Raw genomic sequence first — 25,391 nt, 5'->3', positions numbered from 1 at the left:
ACATAAAGACACCAGAAAAAAAGCCACATTTACTACTTTCAGAATTGATCAAATGGGCAAATGTTTTGTTTCAAAATAAAACTGATTTCAGACAAGATTTAAAGATTATGTGTGTAAATATGTAAATCATGTCTAATTGTAGATTAATATTTACATTATATGTGCAATATATTTAACACAAATTCATAAGTATTGCACAAACTGATTAATTTATGTGAAAACACATGAGTTTGCCTCCAATTCACCAAACTGTAAAATGCTTATGAACATTTATAAAAGTGTGTTGATGTGTATGCAACTGCACAAAAGCACTGTGTGCAACAGTGCAGGCAAGGAAGGAGGAGTAGAGGATCACAAGTGCGGCAGATTTACTAAAAGAAACTATAAAGACAATACTGGACCATGAGGGAAACAAAACTGAGGGCTTAAATACACAGGGGAAAACAAACTGAACAAGAAACAGGTGCACAAAGCAATCAGTAACCATAGCAACAAACAAGGACTGTTGCTACAGTGGGAAACACAAAAGAAGCAGGGAAAATAGGGAACAAAGAAAGCAGGAACAGAATTCACAGGGAAACAATGAAATACAAATTAAAAGTTCACAACAAAAAACATGATTGTTACACTGTGGCTGCATCCGAAATCACATACTCTCTTGAGTAGGTACTTATTTTGAATTAGTAATTACTTTGCGGGAACTAAAACGTATGTTCTCTGTGTGAAGTATGAATGTAATCTGTACGTACTACATTTTCCATGTTGTCATTATCCATTACCTCCATTCATAAATCCTCTCCCGTGGCCTCATGGGATAGTAAAGTGTCCATCATACGCACACTTCCGGAAGAAGCAGGTCATCTGGGTACTTTTTGCGTTCTGTAAATTCGGACATACTTCTTATGTCACATATAGTTTTTCGCCTAGTACTAAATAGTAAGGAAGTATGCGATTTCAGATGCAGCCACTGTGTCTAAAAGTGCGGTCACGTGATCATATTACCTGTTTCCATTGGACAGCTCATATGCACAGTTATACATTCCCACAATCAACTTCTTGTCATCGATGCGGGACAACATGTAAATGACTGAGGCGTAGGTGACGATGAGATCCAGGTAGTTCTTGGTGAAGTCAAAATTTACAGCCTGAAAGCATTTATAACCACAGATGAATATAAAACTGTCTCTGCCTCTTTTTGAGTTCTATATTCTCTTCAAGAGTCATACTTACAATGTTGAAGAAGCACTGGCAGGCATCTATTGTGTTGAGCAACTCATAAACATTGTCCTAAAGACAAAACATGTATAAATTAAAAATGCTGACGCTAAAACAGGAATATCATATCAGTCGCAGTACATAACATAACATTTATTACAAAGACTACTGAAAGATTTATTTAATGAAAATGATGACTTCATACTCATTTACATTTATTCATTTAGTAGACATTTTGGTCTTTAGTGTCTATCTAGTGGTAGACACTGTTTGCAGCAGTGTTGGGGAAAGTTACTTTTAAAAGTAATTTTTGTTGGAAAGACAGTAATATTACCAAGATGACCACCAAATGAAGATCAGCTGACACTCTTACCCTGAACTCCATGACATCGATGAAGGACTCATAGTAACTGTGCAGGCCCTCCAGAACGACTGCCTTCTGCTTCTGTATGCTGCTCAGATGTTGCTGCAGAAACATGGTGTGATGAAAAAAAAAGTGTTAATGCTCTGTTTCGATAGTCCACTTTAAACATTCTACTAACTATAAGTAACTTTGCAAATACATGTAAACTAGGGCCCTGTTTACACCCGGTATTAAGATGCGTTTTGGTTGATTGGTTTCTTCAAAGAGGAGGGTCTATGGGTGGGGAAATGTATGTTTTTTTTTCAGATCTTGACAAAATAAGCTTGCACAATTTACATATGAATGCACCCTGAGATGACGGTAAAACACAGAGAGCAGCAGCTTTCATTTCTGCTCTGACACATGCAAGACTGGCTGAGTGTGTGTTAGAAATCAGGAACGGTGAGAGAACATTGTGCTTGGTACATTTTTCATCTTCAAACCAAACTTGGGTCTTCAGCTGAAAAAGTTTAAATCCCGTCTGGCTAGAATGCTTCCCGTAATGTTTACACATTAGGTCAGTAGGCGGAGAGTAGGAGGTATTTTGTGTCTGTACGAACACATTCAATCACATGAGCGTTTACACTATGAAAGCAATCCGGTCTAATGCGTTTTCGAAACCTCTGGAAGTGGTCAAAAGTGGATAAGCTCAAACCATTTTAGACCCCGTTTACACCTGTATTTAGCGTCGTCCACTTCTGATCCAATCGATCAAAATGCATCTTAATACCAGGTTTAATGAGGACCAAGCTGTCATTAGAGTATTAGTATTCTTAATATCTGCTAACACTTTATTGTATGCTCCCCAACAGACATTGTACTGACTATAAGTAACTTTGCATCTACATGTCAACTTAGGTTACGTTCTCACTGTCAGCTTCTGGGATTGACAAATGAATTTACTTGCAGGTGGAGACTTGAAATGTCCTGAAACCACACATGAAAATCCACAACACACGATGGACCCACATTTGTGCAGCACAGAGCAGTTCTCTCGCTGTATGAGTGACGGACAACTAGTTGTTCAGTTCGGTTCTGTTTACACAGCGTGGGTTTTCAGAGAATGCAGTTGTGCATCCTGAAAATTTACAGGAGTGAGTTTGGTTATAGAATGCAGTCGTCACTCCCATAAATAACTGAACTGTGTGTGAACGTAACCGTAACTGGACTCAAATGCAGGACTGACAGCTGTATTCTGCTGCTGTGTGAACAAGGCCTTATTCTACTAACTCGAACCCTAACAGTCTACTAATACTCTAATGAGTGTTAGTTGACATGTAGTTGCAAAGTTACTTATAGGTAGTAGTAAAGTGGACTATTGAAATTGTGTAACAATATAATTATTTAACATTTGAGCAAAAGACAAAGACAACAATGAATCAGTTTTTGTCTGTGAATACTCACACTTCCACCCCTGAAGTCAATGTTGGGAAATTTTCTGTTGATGTATTTGATGGCAGACTCCATGCTTTTGTCAGTAAAGTATGCTGGTCTTCGCTTTGGGTCTGTGCACACCTGGAAAAACATATACATTAGCCAAAACACAGAATACAAAATTACATAAAACAGAGATAATTTCTCCATTCTTGAATGATGTGTCATTATTGTACTTTTTAACAAAAAGACCTAACTAATGTCTGTGCTCCAAAGCATAACCAGTGGCCTCTAACATGAAGCCGATTTAGATGGATAGCTAATTATATTTCAATTTAGTTTGCACCAAACCTAGTTTTTATGCACCATCAACGTGGCTCAGCTTTTAGCAGTATTTATCACCATAGTAACTAACCAAGTTATGTTCTAGGTAAAAGATGTCAAATTAAAATTGGACCAATCACCTGTGAGCAAAGTGACTGACGCAATACCAATCCCCAACACCCCAATCTCTAAGCTTGCTACAATAGCCACATCCCTAACTCTAAGCCTGCTACAGTAGCCACACCCCAAACTCTCCACCTGCTACAGTAGCCACACCCCAAACTCTCCACCTGCTACAGTAGCCACACCCCAAACTCTCCACCTGTTACAGTAGCCACACCCCAAACTCTCCACCTGTTACAGTAGCCACACCCCAAACTCTCCACCTGCTTCAGTAGCCACACCCCTAACTCTCCACCTGTTACAGTAGCCACACCCCAAACTCTCCACCTGCTACAGTAGCCACACCCCTAATTCTCCACCTGCTACAGTAGCCACACCCCAAACTCTCCACCTGCTACAGTAGCCACACCCCAAACTCTCCACCTGTTACAGTAGCCACACCCCAAACTCTCCACCTGCTACAGTAGCCACACCCCTAACTCTCCACCTGTTACAGTAGCCACACCCCAAACTCTCCACCTGTTACAGTAGCCACATCCCAAACTCTCCACCTGCTACAGTAGCCACACCCCAAACTCCCCACATGTTACAGTAGCCACACCCCAAACTCTCCACCTGCTACAGTAGCCACACCCCAAACTCTCCACATGTTACAGTAGCCACACCCCAAACTCTCCACCTGTTACAGAAGCCACATCCCAAACTCTCCACCTGTTACAGAAGCCACACCCCAAACTCTCCACCTGTTACAGTAGCCACACCCCAAACTCCCCACATGTTACAGTAGCCACACCCCAAACTCTCCACCTGCTACAGTAGCCACACCCCAAACTCCCCACATGCAACAGTAGCCACACCCCAAACTCTCCACTTGTTACAGTAGCCACACCCCAAACTCCCCACATGCAACAGTAGCCACACCCCAAACTCTCCACTTGTTACAGTAGCCACACCCCAAACTCCCCACATGCAACAGTAGCCACACCCCTAACTCTCCACTTGTTACAGTAGCCACACCCCAAACTCCCCACATGTTACAGTAGCCACACCCCAAACTCCCCACATGTTACAGTAGCCACATCCCAAACTCTCCACCTGTTACAGAAGCCACATCCCAAACTCTCCACCTGTTACAGTAGCCACACCCCAAACTCCCCACATGTTACAGTAGCCACACCCCAAACTCTCCACCTGCTACAGTAGCCACACCCCAAACTCTCCACCTGCTACAGTAGCCACACCCCAAACTCCCCACATGCAACAGTAGCCACACCCCTAACTCTCCACTTGTTACAGTAGCCACACCCCAAACTCCCCACATGCAACAGTAGCCACACCCCTAACTCTCCACTTGTTACAGTAGCCACACCCCAAACTCTCCACCTGCAACAGTAGCCACACCCCAAACTCTCCACCTGCAACAGTAGCCACACCCCAAACTCTCCACTTGTTACAGTAGCCACACCCCAAACTCTCCACCTGCAACAGTAGCCACACCCCAAACTCTCCACTTGTTACAGTAGCCACACCCCAAACTCTCCACTTGTTACAGTAGCCACACCCCAAACTCTCCACTTGTTACAGTAGCCACACCCCAAACTCTCCACCTGCTACAGTAGCCACACCCCAAACTCTCCACTTGTTACAGTAGCCACACCCCAAACTCTCCACTTGTTACAGTAGCCACACCCCAAACTCTCCACCTGCTACAGTAGCCACACCCCAAACTCTCCACTTGTTACAGTAGCCACACCCCAAACTCTCCACCTGCTACAGTAGCCACACCCCAAACTCTCCACTTGTTACAGTAGCCACACCCCAAACTCACCACATGCAACAGTAGCCACACCCCTAACTCTCCACTTGTTACAGTAGCCACACCCCAAACTCTCCACCTGCTACAGTAGCCACACCCCAAACTCTCCACCTGCTACAGTAGCCACACCCCAAACTCTCCACCTGTTACAGTAGCCACACCCCAAACTCTCCACTTGTTACAGTAGCCACACCCCAAACTCTCCACCTGCTACAGTAGCCACACCCCAAACTCTCCACTTGTTACAGTAGCCACACCCCAAACTCTCCACCTGCTACAGTAGCCACACCCCAAACTCTCCACCTGCTACAGTAGCCACACCCCAAACTCTCCACCTGTTACAGTAGCCACACCCCAAACTCTCCACTTGTTACAGTAGCCACACCCCAAACTCTCCACCTGCTACAGTAGCCACACCCCAAACTCTCCACTTGTTACAGTAGCCACACCCCAAACTCTCCACCTGTTACAGTAGCCACACCCCAAACTCTCCACCTGTTACAGTAGCCACACCCCAAACTCTCCACCTGTTACAGTAGCCACACCCCAAACTCTCCACCTGTTACAGTAGCCACACCCCAAACTCTCCACTTGTTACAGTAGCCACACCCCAAACTCTCCACCTGCTACAGTAGCCACACCCCAAACTCTCCACTTGTTACAGTAGCCACACCCCAAACTCTCTACATGCAACAGTAGCCACACCCCTAACTCTCTGCTTGCTACAGTAGCCACACCCCAAACTCTCCACCTGCTACAGTAGCCACACCCCAAACTCTCCACCTGCTACAGTAGCCACACCCCAAACTCTCCACTTGTTACAGTAGCCACACCCCAAACTCCCCACATGCAACAGTAGCCACACCCCTAACTCTCTGCTTGCTACAGTAGCCACACCCCTAACTCTCCACTTGTTACAGTAGCCACACCCCAAACTCTCTACATGCAACAGTAGCCACACCCCTAACTCTCTGCTTGCTACAGTAGCCACACCCCTAACTCTCCACTTGTTACAGTAGCCACACCCCAAACTCTCTACATGCAACAGTAGCCACACCCCAAACTCTCTACATGCAACAGTAGCCACACCCCTAACTCTCTGCCTGCTACAGTAGCCACACCCCAAACTCTCTACATGCAACAGTAGCCACACCCCTAACTCTCTGCCTGCTACAGTAGCCACACCCCAAACTCTCTACATGCAACAGTAGCCACACCCCTAACTCTCTGCCTGCTACAGTAGCCACACCCCAAACTCTTGCTATAGGCTAAGCTGGAAAGAGATGGAAGAATCTGAGTGGATACTTTCAATGTTTAGATGGTGTCTGGGAGGCTTAGTGTTTTCACTTTTGGGGAGATAAATCTGTGAATGGCATACTAATTAAGTCATGAACAAATAAACTGGGTTAAGAGAATGGATTTAACATAATTTTTTTTTACAAGTCTCAAGTAAAAACAACTAATAACCTTCCTTTCAGGCATTCAGAAGATTCTGAAGTGCACATTTCACTGTGGATGTCAAGCAGAGAGGTCTGATTAACCTTTGGCCTTTATGGCATGACTCACTAGAGGCAGTGCAAAGGCACTAAAGAGTCGTTGGTAACACTTTACAATAACAGTACATGAATAACCATGAACTAATACCTAAATTAATAGTTACTTCAACATGAACTCAAGATTAGTTAAGATATGAACTAATGAAGAGTGATCCTTAACTACGACAGGAGTCATAAGGATTCATGCATGAAAACAGCAGCCTTAACTACGCGTTAATACATGTTTGATAATTAATGCATTAATTAACATTTAGGGGTAAACTAAATAAATCAGCCTCCATAAGAGTAAACAAGAAGTACTCTGAATTTGAATTAACAAGATTTAATACTGTCATAATTTACACTGTAATATCATAATCTGCCATCTGCAGCTTTGTGACAAATAATTGCAATGACACATGATTATTTAGCCATTAATTACATAGATCTGTCTAATCAAATGTGGAAAATAGACTAACTACCACTAATTAATTTAATTTGATCTAAACCGTTTTCATTAGTGGCGCACGCTAGGTGTTCTCTTGGCGCGTTTGTTGTGTTGCTGGCATTTTAAACTAATAAATGTTGACTGCTTTGGTAAGCCAAATTAATAATTAAAGACATATTTACATGTATGTTTTATTGGGGTTTTCAGGAGGTTATGTGCAGTTATTAACTGTATTTGTATTTTTGTCATTTAAATGTATATGCTTTGATTAGCATTAGCTTGTGGATGCGCGCTATTTTACATGTAAATGTGCCTTATGTGTGTCTTTACAGGTATGTTTATGGCTTGCTTCAAGTCCATATATGTTTAATTATATAAATAAAAATAAAATACAAATACTTTTTATTTTAGTTTTTTTGTACCGGGGTGTAAAGGAATAAGGATGGCACTCTATAGTGTTTATTCATATATTAGTTAATGATGTGTGATATGTGCATCATGTCATGACTTTACTTGAGGGGGCACAATCATAATTAACTCATTATTAACTAAGCATATACTAACATCAACTAATGGTTTGTTAATGTATACTTATGTCATGACTTTACTTGAGGGGGCACAATCATAATTAATTCACTGTTAACAACTTACCAAATTCAGTTCATGATTATCATTAACTTACTATCAAATACACTTGTACTAACACAACTATATAAGTATTCAGCCCAGTTAAGTGATGTTGTGTGACTTTTCAAAAAGTCAGAGAATGGAGGTACATTATGATCACGGCCTGCGTCTGGATGGAGAGAGAACTTCTGAATCTGATCCCAGCAAACGCTCCCTGACCTTAGTTCATGTTTCCTGTTTGGTTATTTTTTTGGGAACCGATTCCTCAGGAACTGATGTAAGTCACAGTAGTTTAGTTTGATAGGAAAGAATATCACAAAACACATTAAGACCTTTTAAGATAAATAGTGTATTTAGTATTTTTTATGTTTGATAAGGAGGATCAGTGAAAATAATGGCAAACTAATCCTGTGCCTTTCAGTGATGATTATAATGAAGCTGTTGATGTCAGTAGTTTAAATTCTGACAATAATAAATTGTTTAAATTTATTTCAAAGTCCAAATCTGTATTATTCCTTCTTATAGAGACTGATTTATTTAGTTTACCCCTAAATGTTAATTAATGCATTAATTATCAAACATGTATTAACGCGTAGTTAAGGCTTCTGTTTTCATGCATGAATCCTTATGACTCCTGTTGTAGTTAAGGATCACTCTTCATTAGTTCATATCTTAACTAATCTTGAGTTCATGTTGAAGTAACTATTAACTCAGGTATTAGTTCATGGTTATTCATGTACTGTTATTGTAAAGTGTTACCGAGTCGTTCAGAGGATTTATTCATTTGCACTAAATCCTGGCATTAGTCTTGACAGTGGATTTGTTCTTGAGAAGCGCTACAGTATAACTGCTTTCTGAGACAGGCAGGAAATACAGCCTGTTTGCAATGTGTGAGAGAGATGTGGTATACAGAGAGGCCTGACAAGTCCTCTTCATTTCCTGTGTGCACTTCCTCTTTCTCTACAAAACTAAGACAGAACACACTTTCTTCTGAAAACATGTCAAAATACAGTACATAAATTATACTTTTAAAAGCCCTCTGAATAAAATTAATACAAAGCACTTTTAAAACCCATCTGAATGATAAAAACAGACACAAAACTGAACCATTAAAAAACATTGTGAGATTTGAGCATCGTTTGATTCTACAAACAATTCAACAAGCAAATCATTCAGTTAATTCAGTTCAATCTGATGTGAATCAATCACATATTCACTGCAAGTTCAAACAAACACAATTCAGCCCTGCCTGTATTTGTCTTTTTTACGGGTTTGTGAATATTGCCATTTTCCTCTCACCTTTTTAATATGGTTCATCCTGACTAGTACTCCTTGACCCCGTTCATTGAGAATAATAAGTTTCTCAGCAAGTTTACATTGGTAGGCCATGATCCCAGTCCAGATAATATGATCCTCAGTGAAATGAACACTGTGGTCTTCAGAGATCAAGGAGAAGTGAAATCAACATAAGAGAGGGCGGTGCTTACAAAGCTTCCGCTGTTCACTGCTTATGACACCAATACTCAGTACTGGTGTTGTTCCTCTGGAATTAAAAACTGCAGCTGTCACACCTGTCTTAAAAAAACCTGGTCTCGATCCTTCTGACATGGTTAATTGCAGACCAATCTCGAACCTTTCATTTCTTTCAAAGCTGCTTGAAAAAGTTGTTGCTGCTCAACTTCAATGTTATTTGTCATCTCACAACCTCTACAAATGTTTCCAATTCAGCTTTTGCATTCACCACAGCACTGAGACAGCACTTCTCAAGGATGTCAATGACCTTCTTATGGCCACTGACTGATTTTAATTCTGTTAGATCTTTCCTCTGCTTTTGACACAATCTCTCATAGTATTCTCATTTCACGACTCTCTGCTCTTGGTATTTCTGGTACTGCTCTATCCTGGTTCATTTCTGAGTCTGAACGTCAGCATTACATCTCTATTTACCAAGCCAAGTCCACTACTGCCCCTGTTTCTCAGGGTGTTCCCCAGGGTTCTGTCCTTGGACCTTTACTGTTCATCATCTACATGCTCCCTTTAGGTAACATTATCCGTCATCAAGGCTTCAACTTCCACTGCTATGCAGACGACACCCAACTCTATATTAGTTTTCAACACAACTATCCTTTTCTCATCAACTCCATATCTGCTTGCATTCATGATATTAATACTTGGATGACCAGTAACTTTCTCAAACTCAACACAGATAAAACAGATCTGCTAATTGTTGGTTCACCGAAAACTGTAGCACGTAACATTGCAGGAGTCTTGGTTCAACCTTCCACCTCCATTAAAAACCTTTGTATAATCTTCGACTCATCACTTTCCTTCCTTCCACACATCTCTTCACTCACTAAGTCTGCCTTCTTTCACCTCCGTAATTTTGCAAGTTTACGTCCCTTCTTTCATACCAATGATGCTGAGATACTGGATCATGCCTTCATTACTTCCACACTTGACTATTGTAATTCTCTTTTCTATGGTTTACCAAACACAAACAATTAATAACCTCCAATACATTCAAAACTCTGCAGCTAGGGTTCTCACTTATTCAAAGAAATCTTCTCACATTACTCCCATTCTACACAGACTCCATTGGCTACCTGTTTGTTTCCGAATTCAATACAAAATACTCCTCATTACATTTAAAACACTTCATGGTCTTGCCCCCCCAGTATATTTCTGATCTCATTCAAACCTACTCTCCTATGCACACATTAAGATCTTCTGATACTGGTCTGTTGTTGATCCCACGTCACAAACTCGCATAATTTGGTGGTCAGGCACTTTACATCTCTGCCCCCTCACTCTGGAACTCCATTCCGAAGCACATTCGAAACCTGCCATCAATACATGATTTTTAAAACCCACCTTAAAACTTATCTTTTTGTTTCTTGCTTCTCTGACCTCTGATTGTATGCTGTTATGTGTTATGCCTTTGATGTTTTTGTATTGTTTACCTGTCTGTTGTCTTTTGTGTTATAATATTGTACAGCGACCTTGAGTTTGTAGAAAGGCGCTATATAAAATATTATTTTATAAAAACTTATAAAAATATAAAAACTTATTATCATTATTATTATTGTTATTAATCTTAAAGTTACAATTTATAGTACACTTGAACCCATAGTGTACTACAAGTGGTAACTAAATACATTTTTTAAATACAGAGATAGTATATTAAAAGCACATTTTAGTTCATATTTCATGGTGTCTCAAAATAGCACAGTTGAGTACACTTTGATGTTCTTAAAATTATCTAAAGAAGCACTCAAGAAGAATTTTTAGTATATTAAGTACAAAAATAGTGCACGAAAATAGAGCACTTTAAATACACTATAGAAAAGTACTTTTTTTAATCTGGGTGGCCCACTTTTAGTATATAAAAGTATATGTTTAAGTGTACTATAAGTGAAAAAGTAGTAAACTTGTGCACAACTAGTTCTACATTTTTCATTTGTACTGCATCTGTACTACAAGTGAACTTATAAGTATACTAGTAGTTTACTATTTTAATACCAGTAGTGTTTTTTTTTAGTACTTGGTAGTCATGAACAATAGTACTAGTTTGGTAGTTTTATACTGCAAGTATACTTGTAAGTTTTCTTTAAGGTAACATAACATCATACTTTTAGTTAACTATTTATATTTCACTTTCAGTATTCAATATGTTCCAACGTAGGTAATAATTTGTTATACTTAATTGAAATACACCTTTAAATGTACTTTAATTTAATAAACATTTGATTTTAGTTTTATGCATCATTTTTTTATATAAAGAAAGGCAACATTTTTAACAAAAAGTTGAGAAAATTGCTTTTTGTCAAAGACTACTGGATCAGATTCAGAACGATGATGCAGATTTCAAAACACAGATGGAGTAGATCGAGTTCATCAACAAACTCAAAGCTTCACAGTCATTTCCTCTAACGTTAGGAAGTTGTGATTTACATGCTGTTTAATGTTTTACATTTGTGTGTGCAATCTTCTATCACTTGTTTCAGCCTTTTCTTCCCTGGATCTGGAGATTCTGTAATATTTCAGAAGATGCATAATAGCGCCCCCTACCGTAACCGTATAACAGTGAAAACATGGATAGCTGTAAAATTCAATCATAGTATAAATAAATAAAGTACATTTGAAGTAAATTCCTATGTACAGTACCAGTGGACTAGCCTACACAAAGATTCAGACACTCAGAATTAGGAACATATCTGTTTTCTTTATCCATCTATACTGCCTATACTGCGTTTTGAATTATGGGTGGCACTTCCAGTTTGGGGAACTTCCATTCAAAAAGTCTGAAACAAATAATTTCAAATCATAAGGTTGCCCTACAAATAAAACGTATCCATCAGTTTTACTGAATGAGCTGTCAATTTTTCTGTCATGTTTTATTTTCAGACATGATGATACTCACGGTATCATGTTATGACATGTTATAACAAGAATATATATGGCAAGAGCTCTTTACAGTCGCAGCATTCCCATAATTTGCGCAAAACGTCATCGGCATAGGAATAGGTGGATAAATCAATGTTTTCAATCTATGTTCGTTTATAAGACTGTGTGTAAAACTATGTTAAAATTATATTTAAATAGGCTACTCAATCAAAAGATTAAACTCAACTACAAGCCAAGTATACTTGGAATACTTAATTATACTTTTAAGTATATCTCGATCAAAAGATTGAGTACAAGTATAGGCCAAATAGATGTTTCTGTCAGTATAAGTCAAGTATACTTGAGTGCAATTTTAAGTATATTTCTGAGAAGTATTTAAAAAATAGACTGAAAGTATACTTTATTTTTTTTTTTGTTTAAAAGAAGTATACTAATAGCACACTTGAAAAAACTTCTTTTTCGTAAGGAGAGGGCAATGCTTTTTCTCATGAGTCCGTAGACTAGATAATTGGGTGAAATTCTTCCCACATGAAGAGCACTGGTGCGGCTTCTCTCCAGTATGAACTCTATGGTGTGTTTTCAATAATTCTAACCGAGCAAAACTCTCTTCACAGTGTGAGCACTTGTATGGTTTCTCTCCAGTATGAATTCTGTGGTGTTTTTTTAAGTCGTTGGATATAGTGAAGTTCTTCCCACAGTCAAAGCACATATAAGGTCTCACACCAGTATGAATACTCTCATGCACTTTTAAATTTTGCATTTGTGAAAAACTCTTTCCACAAAATGAACAAACGTGAGGCTTCACACCAGTATGAACTTTAAGATGTTGTCTTAAGCTTGATGCACCAACAAATGTTTTATCACACTGATCACAGCTGAAAGACTTCACTCCAGAGTGAGAATGCAGATGATCATTGAGAGAGCTTTTGTGCTTGAAACGTTTTCCACACTGAGTGCATGTGAACGGTTTTTCTCCAGTGTGAATTCTCATGTGCACATTTAGGTGCCCGTTACGTATGAACTCTTTCCACACTGAGTGCATGTGAACGGGTTTTCTCCTGTGTGAATTCTCATGTGTATGTTAAGGTGTCCTTTCTGTGTGAAACTCCTTCCACAGATCCTTTGACTCCAGTTTTTCCAGCTCCTTTTTTGGTGAAATATTTTCCGTCTGTGAAACTACTGTGTTTCCATCTTCATTTTCCATCTTCTTTTGAAACTGATGTTGTTCGTCTTCAATCACTTCCATTGGATGTAAAATCAACATTAAATTCCCATGGTTCAACTGAAGATGGACAAATTAGAAACAAAAATAAATTCAGGGAGCCCCAAATTAGCCAAATTCCAATTTACTTTAAAGATTAGTATATAGATTTAGATTTTTTTTTATTTCAAGTTTCATCTTAATGTTCCTCATCAGTCATTAAAGAAAATGAAGGAAAACACCAACCTATTTGTTCCTCTGTATCTTCATCTCTCATTCTGCAGGGTTCCTTAAACTCCATATTTACAATAGTTTTTCAGTAGTTTCTCCTGGAGTAATTCCCCCTGCTTGCTTCTTTTTCTCCTGTGGGAAGATGGAAATATTCCTCAGCATTTAAACTCTCATGAATGGCTGTGGGAGCTAGAGCCCTGCATTTTAGCCCGAGCCCAAGGGGCCCCAACTTATTTATGCCAATTTTATGGATATTTACTCATTTTTATATGGATATTTTTGAAAAAAAAAAAAATAAATAAAAAAAAAATATATATATATATTTTTTATTTATTTATTTTTATTTTTTTAGATGTATATGATTATCTACTTTCAGATGAACACAGTCGGAGATATATTTAAAAATATCCTGACTCTTTTTATATATATATATATATATATATATATATATCCCTTTTAATGTTACAAAGCGATGATAGTACTTTTTATGTGCAAAAAAACTAAAGAAAAACAATGACTCTATTCATCAATTTCATTTCTTCCCTGTCCCCTATTAGTTGTATGTTGTAGACACAGTGCAGCGCTTCCAAGACTGTCAAAAGAGTTCACTGCAGCCACTAATTATATATTGTTCATCCAAAGCATCACTGAAATGGTTAATTTTTTTTATTTAAATTAAAAGTAATGTTTCTTATCTATAATTCTCTCATAATGATTCAATGACATTATATAGCGCGGTATGATTAGAGCTGCAATGTGCCGAGATGGACGCGCTCATCATAACTGTTCAGTGTTTTCAGTCACATAATGTTTAGGCTATTTAATGTTTCAGACATTTAAATACACATAAGTAAATGCAAACAATTTATAATAAAAAAAAACACACAAGATGTCTATGGAAGAAGCAATAATAAATCTTTCTTATCTTTTTTATCCACATCAAATGCACATTGTATAGTTAATCATAAAGTTTACTCTATTCTTCTCACTGTTCGCCAGCCAAACTTCATGTTTTTAAGAAGAAATTAATTAATGTTGTAAATCTGACAACATTAGCTCTGACAGCACATAACCCTTAAACTTAGCGATCAAATGTGATCATTATAAACTTTTTTAAAACACATTTACATTTGAGAATCTGAATATCAGATATTTTATGATCTAGTTAAGTTAATATTTTGAACATGTAAAAAAAAAAATCAAAAATGTCCAATTTTGTGAGGCATCTGAAACCCCAAAGGCAAAGGTAAGTTGAAACTGATACACTGTAAAAAAATTACTGTGAAATTTACAGTAACTTACTGGCAACAATTAGCCAGTAAGTTACTGTGAATACGTTTTACAGTAAGGGTACTGTACTTCCATTTACAGTATTTTATGTATACACTGTGAAATCAAAAACAATTAAATACTGTGATTTTAGTTGTATTTACAGTAACTTACTGGCTAATTGTTGCCAGTAAGTTACTGTGAATACGTTTTACAGTAAGGGTACTGTACTTCCATTTACAGTATTTTATGTATACACTGTGAAATCAAAAACAATTAAATACTGTGTATGGTTCAGTATTTAAAGGCACTATATGTAAGTTTTTGGATTAAAATATCCAAAAACCACTAGAACAGTGTTATATATTTTGTTGACTTATGTACTTACATTATCCCAGATGTTTCCATGAATGTTCAAATCCAGAAAAATAAGAAATTTTAACCAGGACAAGGACCATGTCCGTGCATTTCCTATCAACGAAATTGTGATGGAATTTTCAATTAATCAATTATAAATAACATTTCTTTTTCTTGCAGGAATAACATTTATAAGCTTTTGAAACCTAAATGTCCCCAAACCTTGGAGCTAAGTCAGTGTGTGCCTGAATCATGTCCAAATATAAGAAAGGGGGAAATGAAACTAGGCAACTTTCTAAATATAATAGCCCCATGACATACTGAGTAACCAACAGACTAATAAACCCATGATTTGGGCAGATCTTGCTTTATCTAATAATAGAAGGGTTTGATATACGAAGAACCAACCATATGGTAGAATACTTTGCCATGTTCCTATCCTATGTAAACGTCTCCGGTTCCTAACGTAACCTCGGTTCCTTGAGGGAACAAGACATTGTGTCTTCTGACGCTTTTGGGGAAACGCCTCTCACTGAGAAATACTGAATCCTCATTGAACAACGCCGTTGTTCTACAACGGCCAATGGCATTCAAACGTGAGCAGGAGTGTGAGCTCGCGACAAATCCTGACTAATAGTGCTCATGGCATGAGACGCAATGTCTGTTTGGTTTATTTAAGTTGCACAAGCAGAACATACAATATTTTGAACAATAGTTACGTCCCACTAATGCAAAACTGATGGGCACTACTGGACCTAGTTGGATAGGGGTTCAAAACAGGTGCCTCATATTCAGGGAAACAACACATGCAATAACAACAGTCGTGTTGACATAAGGGCTCATGCAGTATCATGCAGTAAGGGCTTAATGTTGGTGCTCTATAAACAGGTAGACACCACGTTAGGTTAGAAACAAGTCGTATATGCAGAGCGCATTCCCAGGCGACAATAGTGTAAGCAGCAAGGCTTATCGGACCTAGATGAATCACTGCTGTATCAGCTGTTCAACAATGAGGTCTGTGAGGCGGTGGCAGCGCCGGTGCTGCTCTAGTGTGACAAAAAAATACATTCTGTGAATGAACAAGAACCAGCCAATTGTCAAGGGAGCGCAGAATGCGCACCCCACTCAATTGAAGAGGGGAGAGAGAATGCATCTCGTGAATGTGCATTAGATGCCATCAAATCTCAGAAAGCGCCTGTGTTGAGGGGCTATCTGAATATGCATCTTTCAAACCAGTCCCCAGAGCAAACATGCCAGAAGATCTGTTTCTGTGAGTGAGCCCATTCATGTGTGGGGTTGCTTCTCAGCAACAGTTAACACAGTTACATCAGTTTGTTCATCAACAAACTGTTCTTGGATGGTTGGAAGAAGTTGCTCTCTTCCGGACAGCATGTTAAGTTTGCCGGGCTTTCAGCTGTTTAGATCAGATCGCGACGCAGAATCAACGGGGAAATCACGTGGCAGCAGGACATGCTTTTACATCAACGAAAGGTGGTGTCCAGATGTAACTGTGTTAAAGAAGATGTGCTGTCCCGATCTTGAAACACTCTTCATTAACCGTTTTGCTCGTTCATTCTGGTGAGCGTCTACATTCCTCCGCAAGCAAACGTTAGCTCAGCTTTACAGATACTTGCTGATATGATCACAGAGAGTGAGCAACAACACCCGGACTCTGTTCTAATCATTCTCAGGGACTTTAATAAAGCGATTCTCTCACATGAACTTCCAAAATACAGACAGCATGTTACTTGTCCCACCAGAGATAGTAATACACTGAATCACTGTTACACAGCAATAAAGGATGCATATCACTCTGTCCCACGGGCAGCTTTGGGGCTCTCTGATCACTGTTTAGTTCATCTCATACCGCCCTATAGGCAGAAACTGAAATTAGCTAACCCTGTAGCAAAGACTGTAAAGAGATGGACCACCGAAACAGAGCGGGCTTTACAAGCCAGTTTCGAATGGACTGATTGGAGTGTTTTTGAAGCTGCTGCCACCGATCTGGACGAGCTCACAGAGACTGTTACATCAAATATCAGTTTCTGTGAAGATATGTGCATTCCTACCAGGACGCATCTAACTTACAACAGTGACAAACCGTGGTTCACTGCAAAACTCAGCCAGCACTGTCAGGTTAAAGAAGATTCTTACAGGAATGGGGACAGAGTCTTGTACAAACAGGCCAAATACACATTGGAAAAGGAGATCAGAGTGGCAAAGAGGAATTATTCTGATAAACTTCGGAATCAGTTCTCTTCTAATGACAAAGCTTCAGTGTGGAAAGGTCTGAAAGTTATCACCAACTACAAGACACCATCCCCCAGCTCTGTGGAGAATCAACGACTGGCAGACGATCTGAACGAGTTTTATTGCAGGTTTGAAAAATCACCATTCACACCTCCAACAACCCCCATCTCCCCCACACCTGCAATTCAGTTCAGTGAAGATGGTGTGCGCCAGGTCTTCAGAAAGAACAAGAGAAGAAAGGCACCAGGCTCAGACAGTGTTTCACTAGCCTGTCTGAAAAACTGCGCTGACCAGCTGGCCCCCATCTTCACACAGATCTTCAACAGATCACTGGAGCTGTGCGAAGTCCCCTCATGCTTCAAATGCTCCACCATCATCCCCGTCCCAAAGAAACCCAAAATTACTGGACTAAATGACTACAGACCTGTGGCTCTAACGTCTGTGGCCATGAAGTCATTTGAAAGACTGGTTCTGGCTTATCTGAAGGACATCACTGGACCCTTACTGGACCCCCTGCAGTTTGCTTACAGAGCAAACAGGTCTGTTGATGATGCAGTCAATATGGGACTGCATTATGTTCTCCAGCATCTGGACAGACTAGGGACTTATGTGAGGATCCTGTTTGTGGACTTCAGCTCTGCTCTCCCATCACTCCTCCAGCCCAAATTAACTCAGCTCTCCGTGCCCACCTCTGTCTGTCAGTGGATCACCAGCTTCCTGACAGACAGGCAGCAGCTAGTGAGGCTGGGAAAACTCACATCCAGCACCCTCACCATCAGCATCGGTGCCCCTCAGGGCTGTGTCCTCTCCCCACTGCTCTTCTCCCTCTACACCAACGACTGCACCTCTAAAGACCCCTCTGTCAAGCTCCAGACGTTTGCAGATGACACCACACTGATCGGCCTCATTCGGGAAGGTGACGAGTCTGCTTACAGACTGGAGGTTGAACAGCTGGCTGTCTGGTGCAGTCACAATAACCTGGAGCTCAACATGCTCAAGACAGTGGAGATGATCTTGGACTTCAGGAGAAACCCCCTGTTCTTCCCCCACTCACCATCATGAACAGCACTGTGACTGCAGTGGAGTCATTCAGGTTCCTGGGCACCACCATCTCTCAGGACCTGAAGTGGGACAACCACATCGAGTCCATTGTGAAAAAGGCCCAGCAGAGGTTGTACTTCCTTCGCCAGATGAGGAAGTTCAGCCTATCACAGGAGCTGCTGAAACAGTCCTACTCTGCCATCATTGTATCCATCCTTTGCACTTCACTTACCGTCTGGTTCAGCTAAGCTACCAAATCTGACCTCAGAAGACTACAGAGGCTAGTCCGGACTGCTCAGCGAATCATTGGTACAACCCTCCCCACTCTCCAAGAACTGTACTTATCCAGAGTGAGGAAAAGGGCAAAGAAGATCACTCTGGACCCCTCACATCCAGCACACTCCCTCTTTGAACCGTTCCCATCTGGTCGACGCTACAGAGCTGAACACTTGACAAACACGTAACACACAACACTGTTACACATTATTTACTTAAAACGCTTATTTATATTTCAAATTTGCACACATTATAACTGTAGATACAAACTGTCTATATTATATATTATTTTTTGCTTTTTTTTGCACTTTGTCTATCTTGTATATGTCACGGCTAGTGATGGCCGATTTCGAAACACATGCTTCATGAAGCTCCGAAGCTTCATGAATCATTTGTTTCGAATCAGTGATTCGGAGCGTGTATCAAATTGCCAAAGTCACGTGATTTTAGTAAACGAGGCTTCATTACGTCCTCACTGTTTCGAAACATTTCAAAACAGTTCAAAATTTCAGTGGTTCACCGGTAGAGGGCGATGATAAAGTTAACATATGAATCATGCAGATTCACTGAGAAGCATTGAACAAGTGTCTATGGGTTTTACCTGATCTCTGATCAGTTTTATAAATTTGTAGATGTTTTAATTAGACATTATAATAATTAAAATGAATAATGGTAGTTATTAATCCCTTATTGGGCTGTTTAGCTTGAGCCATGGAACAGAGAAACAAGCCTTTAAAAATGATAAAAAAAAAACAGATATACAGTCACTCTATATGTAGCCTAATCTTATTAGAGAATTAGTTAATTGCATTTAATAGATTTTACTTTCAATAAAACATTTGCAATATATTTGTAAAAGGTGTTTTTACTGCATGTTTAGTTTGAGTTTTGTTGCATTTACACTCTTTTGACCACTAGAGGTCACCGTGGAGTCAAGTGTCAGATTGTTTCGAAGCCTCGAATCATCACGGCCCATTTGATTCAACTGCTTCATTGTTTTACAAAGCCTCGCTCTGCCCATCACTAGTCACGGCACACACGAAGACAAACAGGGTAGGTCCAATTGCAGGTATTTATTATGGCGTTCGGACGAGCTCATTAATATGACGTTGCAACATGCACTCGTCTCACTGAACGTCACGTCTGCGTCTGCCGAACGTGACGTCTGCGTCTGCCGAACGTGACGTCTGCGTCTGCCACATTACAGTTCGACTGCCTGGACGTGACGTCTACGTGACGTCTGCTTTGCTGCAAGGGTTTCCAGCACATTCCATACACTAATTAGAGCTTTATTATACCTATTCATTCTCTATTATTGTTTACACTTATCCTCAATTATGTTTAATTAGCAATTAAGTGCTTTTTACCTTTCTTATGTATAGCTTTTTATTCCAAAAAGTAAACATTTATACAAATGATATAAACAATTCTGTATGCAATTGCTTCTTCCACATATCCACGACTTCGGTAAAGTTGGTTTTATATTCGCACATTCGCACATCCGTATTCAATAGCCTTGTTAATCACACTATATTGGACATTCAGTGGACATTCACAAGTAAATATGCCATTAAAACAATGCTTGCCTATTTTGATCGACTGTGAAAAAAATGTTGTAAGTTGACAATCGTTGGTTGTCAATATCATGTCGCTGCTTAAAATTTGCAAACATTAATTTATTGCACATTTATTGGAAAGTCTGAATTTATCAGAAGTCTGAATGTGCGAATATAAAACCAACTTTACCGAAGTATATCCACGGATGTTTTGAAGAAATCATAAAAAAGTTGTTCTAGCATGTATTCACCACTAGGAGTCTCTAGACCAACACCAAAAGAACGAATGTTTAAACACTGCTATATTATGGGCTAATTTTACTAAAATAAACAATATTTGCAATCTTTTATTTTGGAGTTGTAATATTTAGATTTATAGTTTCGCCAAAGTGATTGACAGGCGATCTGTTAGAATACTATAAAACATTTACACCTCAAAAGACAAAAGCGAGCACATTCTATTATTATTTTTTGTTTTTATTTATTTATTTTAATCAGTAGTGCACATTTATCTAGGGTAATTTTTTTTTTTTAATTAGTATGGTAAAATGCATGACATGTTTTTTTTTTCTTTTTTCTTTTTTCTCATCCATAAATATTATTTTATGCAAGTCGTGTTGATTTGTGAAGAAGGCTAAATTGATCAAACATATGCTCATTGCGCTTCCTGCGGCTGGCCGCTCATTGTTCCTTAAAAAAAAAAACTTGATTTTAACAAACATAGAATGTTCCCAAAATATTTCTAAATTAACTAAAGAAACGAAAAGAAATTGACCACCTTGCCATTAAAAACAAAACTGAAATATTGTAATGGCTGCACATCAGCTGTGTTTGGGAAAGAGAGAGAGAAAGACAGACTCAGCTAAAATATAGTCTGATTATGGTTATGGCTAAAAATCCCAGAAAATATCGAGATATCATTTTTGTCTCTATCGGACACCTTTATATAGCCTATTCAATTAATCTTTTCTTGTTTGGTACACAATCCACTGATCATAAAGCTTAAAAAAACTTATCTTTTCTCAACGATATCTGGTTGTCCTGCATCTTCAATAAACAAGTTAAAGTTAGTCCATAATGCAGCTGCTAGAATTCTTTCCAGTAGTTTTTACTTCTATTCATGACTTCTTTGTTAACTTATCTGTTTTCTTTTCTTCTTGTGGCTACTGAAACTATTTATTTATTTACATACTTGTATGAGCACCCAATCATTTATTTCTGTTGTCGGATAAAATGAATTAAACATGGGCCAACGACGCCATCTATTGGTGAGCGAGTGCCAGCGTCGTTGTTTAGCTCTATTTTCATTTCACGCAACGATAAGGATCGAGGACACGACAAATAAATAAATAAACAAACAAATAAAATTGGTGAATCATTTATATAAGGTTTTATTTATTTATATATTGAAGAGGCGGGGTCTGGTTTATAGTGTTATTATAATATTGTTACAATTTAAAATAATGGTTTTCTATTTTAATATACTTTATATTTATTTCTGAGATGCAAAGCTGAGTTCTCAGCATCATACTCCAGTCGTCTTTGACGCATGATCCTTCAATGTCAACGTCGGAAAAAATCGTGCTGCTTAATATTTTTCTGTGATATTTTTACAGGATTGATTGATGAATACTGGCAGATTATTATTCAAAATATAGAAATCTTATCAATTTAACATTATTGCTGAATAAAGCTAACATTTTCTTTTTAAAAGAAAGGAAAACATGATAAAATAATATTAGAATCCTAATTTATATTTTAAATGTAAAATATAAGAAGAGAGGTGCTTGAAAAACTGAACATTAATCAGGCATAATGCATTTTTCCATGTATTTTATTATTATTTACAGCAACAGTCTCAGATCTAGCAGCTGATTGTGATCGATGGGTTGGCCATCAAGCATGTAGGCTATATTAAAAATGTAAAAAGATAAAAAAAACAATAACCCCCAAATGTAAAAAATTTCAAAACGGATTTCATTAAACTAAACGACATGAGTATACCTAAGAGCAACACAAACTTCGCTTTTAGGCTTTATACTTTTTATGTTATCTTTATACTTTTACAATTTAAAAAAGTAAAAAAAAAAAAAAAAGTCTAAATTGTTATATATTAATATATGTATATTTAATATGCACGTAATTAATGTATATTGAGTTTGCCGGGGGAAAAGTTGCACTAAAAACTGACAAACAAAATTAAAAAGTCAGACGCAGACGTCACGTTACAATTCAGACGGAGATGTCACGTCCATTGAGAGCAGTGAATGAAGTGCAGGTAAATACTGCATTGGCTCACACACTGCACTGAGCCGTGTGAGGACCGTGTTCTGATACGTGTTAGCGAAAAAATAAATAAATAACTTCACTGCTACACGTGAATCACGCGTGAACGTCTGACTCGACACTTCACTGCCACACGTGATTTACGTGACGTCTGCGTGACGTCTACGCCTCGTCTGCGTCTTAAAATGAATGGATTTAATAGCAAAAAATTAAGACGTCAGTGAGACGTTCAGTGAGACGAGTGCAAGTTGCAACGTCATATTTTTGACCTCGTCCGAACGCCATAATTTATTGGGGAAATCCAGAAACGTAATCCATGAGCCAGTCAAGTCAAAAATCCAGGGAGACAGTCCAAACAAAACAATGACAGGAACAAAACACAAAGCAAACCAAAACAGAGACTCGGGAACATGAATGAAGACACCATGACAAAAGCAGAGACAAACCAGGGCTGCGTTCCAGTTCAGTTTTTAAATGCCCTTCCCTCGCTAACTTCACTCGGTCTCGTTGACTCGGATGTACGTCATTGCTACGTTGCACGAGTGCCCACTTCTGGCGGAACCTTTGTATGGGCTGAACTGGAACGTCCTAAGCCCTTGATCACTTGGAATCCGCAATGGAGCTGATTTATTATTTATTTTTTCCCCTTACAAAATTGTTTAATACAGCTTTCTATATGTATATATGTGTGTTTTACATGTTTAAAAAATAATCAATATATCATAGAGTTGTTTGTGGTGGGGTAAAGTAAACGCGATATGCGGCGACGTCACAATCGTGTTGCATTGTGGGTTATGGAGCTGCCTGAAGTGTACATATGAAGTAGACTCGCTCCCTCGGTCAAAATCGAGGGAGCGAGGGTCTGTCCATATAAACTTCCCTCGTCCACTTCACGAAGTGGAACGCACTTCAAAATGGCGGCAGGGATTCCCCCGAGGGGAAGTGTTTAGGGAAGTTCGCGAGTGTGTATCTAAAACCGAACTTGAACGCAGCCTATGTATAAATAGACAGACACTAATTGAACAAACACAAAACAGCTGGGTGCAATGGCAATGAGATAATGAGTCCAGGGAAGTGAGTTATGGGTAATGTAGTCCAAGGGGTGAAAACAAGAGTCCAGGATGGAGTGCCCTCTAGTGGCTGACTAGGACACTCTCACTAGTGATCATGACAGTATATTTGTATATTATACTTTTATTCTTTTTATTATCTGTGTCTTGTCTTTTCGCTGTTGCATTGTGGAGCTTCTGTCACTAAAACAAATTCCTAATATGTGTTAACATACCTGGCAATAAAGCTCTTTCTGATTCTGATTCTTTCTGATTCTTTTCTATGATGACCGGCAGAGCTTGCCATGCATCTGCGTGTCTGGACAGAAGCTGAAGCACCTTTTGCTCAGTACAGAGCAGTCCGCTGCTTGAAGCCAGGTGCTGCTTTTCTGTGGCACGCTGTGTTTTGACTTTATTGCATTTCCTTATTGGAAAAGCATAGTCATAGACAATCGGCACAGGCATTGGTAGACTTGCTTGATGTCATCTATGAAGTTCTTGAAGTTGGGGATCGGAGGCTCAGAGGCGTCGTCCACTTGTAAGCGCAGGCGAGAGAGGCTTCTTATATACATTCTCTTGAAGAATTAAGATTCTAAGGCAATGTCACTCAGCGCCGCCTTATATAAGGAGCGAGCCCGCCCCTATTTCGCATGCTTGAACGCCATTGGCCATTGTAGAGCAACAGCATTGTTCAATGAGGTTTCAGTATTTCTCTGAGTATTTATTGTTTCCCCAAATGCATCAGAAAATGCAATGTTTGAGTGACCGAATCAAAAGGGAACTGTTGTATTCTTTTTGCTGTTGGGATTTCTCAGATATTGATATGAGGTCCTCCGGCCGTGATTTAAATATATTCTAAGGCATAGTCTGAAGTCTGTCTGGTGACCCTTACGAAAAAGAAGTGTACTTCAAGTTCATTTTATGATGTATACTACATAATATTCATTACAAGCAATGGCCAAGTATATTTTTAAGTATACTTTATTTAGAAAGTATACTAATATCAATGTGTATTATTAGGAAACTTGTAAGTGTACTATTTCAGTACTGCTTGGGACTAAATTGGCCCACTTTTAGTATATAAAAGTATACGTTTAAGTGTACCATAAGTGTAAAACTTTAAGTGCACAACTACTGTGCTTCACAACTGCGTTTCTCATCTGTACTACAAGTGAACTTATATGTATACTAATAGTTTACTATTTTAATACTAGTAGTACATTGTTTATGAAAGTACCTTTAAATGTACTTTAACTAATTTAATTAACATTTAATATAGCTTCATGGATCCTTATTTTATCAACACTTGAATGTGGGTATGTTTCATAAAGAAAGGCAACATTTTAAACTAAAAGTTTAAAAACTTTTTTTGTCAAAGACTACTCCTGGATCAGATTCAGAACGATGATGCAGACTTGAAAACACAGATGGAGTAGATCGAGTCCATCAACACCCCCAAAGCTTCACAGTCGAAGACGCATAATAGCGCCCCCTACCGTATAACACCGAAAACATGTTAGGTGAAGAGTAAAGTAGATTCCTATGTACACTACCAGTGGACTAGCCTACACAAAAATTCAGACAGTTATTAGGAACATCTGTTTTC

General features: G+C 38.8%; 2 protein-coding genes and 1 long non-coding RNA gene across 3 annotated transcripts in view; all 3 read right to left on the bottom strand.

Moving 5' to 3' along the window:
• Positions 1 to 9,301, bottom strand: part of nckap1l (NCK associated protein 1 like) — a 33,491-nt gene extending 24,190 nt beyond the window's left edge. The window contains exons 1-5 of the mRNA XM_067388725.1: positions 9,165 to 9,301; positions 3,023 to 3,133; positions 1,589 to 1,681; positions 1,231 to 1,287; positions 1,003 to 1,145 (exon numbers count right to left, since the gene is read on the bottom strand). Of these exons, the coding sequence (XP_067244826.1) occupies positions 1,003 to 1,145; positions 1,231 to 1,287; positions 1,589 to 1,681; positions 3,023 to 3,133; positions 9,165 to 9,254 (494 nt within the window). The 5' untranslated portion in view covers positions 9,255 to 9,301. The remainder of the gene's footprint in view (positions 1 to 1,002; positions 1,146 to 1,230; positions 1,288 to 1,588; positions 1,682 to 3,022; positions 3,134 to 9,164) is intronic.
• Positions 9,302 to 12,699: 3,398 nt separating this feature from the next.
• Positions 12,700 to 13,311, bottom strand: LOC137021289 (zinc finger protein 239-like). The gene has a single exon (XM_067387566.1). The coding sequence runs from the start codon at positions 13,309 to 13,311 to the stop codon at positions 12,700 to 12,702; it is 612 nt and encodes a 203-aa protein (XP_067243667.1).
• A 103-nt stretch (positions 13,312 to 13,414) lies between these two features.
• Positions 13,415 to 15,829, bottom strand: LOC137021306 (uncharacterized). The gene is made up of 4 exons (XR_010895304.1): positions 15,736 to 15,829; positions 15,359 to 15,441; positions 13,717 to 13,833; positions 13,415 to 13,551 (listed from the first exon to the last, which is right to left on the bottom strand). It is a non-coding gene; the product is annotated as an uncharacterized lncRNA (long non-coding RNA).
• Between the last annotated feature and the right edge of the window lie 9,562 nt (positions 15,830 to 25,391).

This window comes from Chanodichthys erythropterus, chromosome 6 (assembly GCF_024489055.1).
Source record: "Chanodichthys erythropterus isolate Z2021 chromosome 6, ASM2448905v1, whole genome shotgun sequence".
Classification (NCBI taxonomy): domain Eukaryota; kingdom Metazoa; phylum Chordata; class Actinopteri; order Cypriniformes; family Xenocyprididae; genus Chanodichthys; species Chanodichthys erythropterus.
The sequence above is the reverse complement of the archived record's forward strand: the minus strand, read 5'-3'. Positions and strand labels throughout refer to the sequence as shown.

What these genes read in the sequence shown, in the direction of transcription:
- LOC137021289 (XM_067387566.1), bottom strand. Translation starts at nt 13,311, where the DNA reads ATGCACTCAGTGTGGAAAGAGTTCATACGTAACGGGCACCTAAATGTG.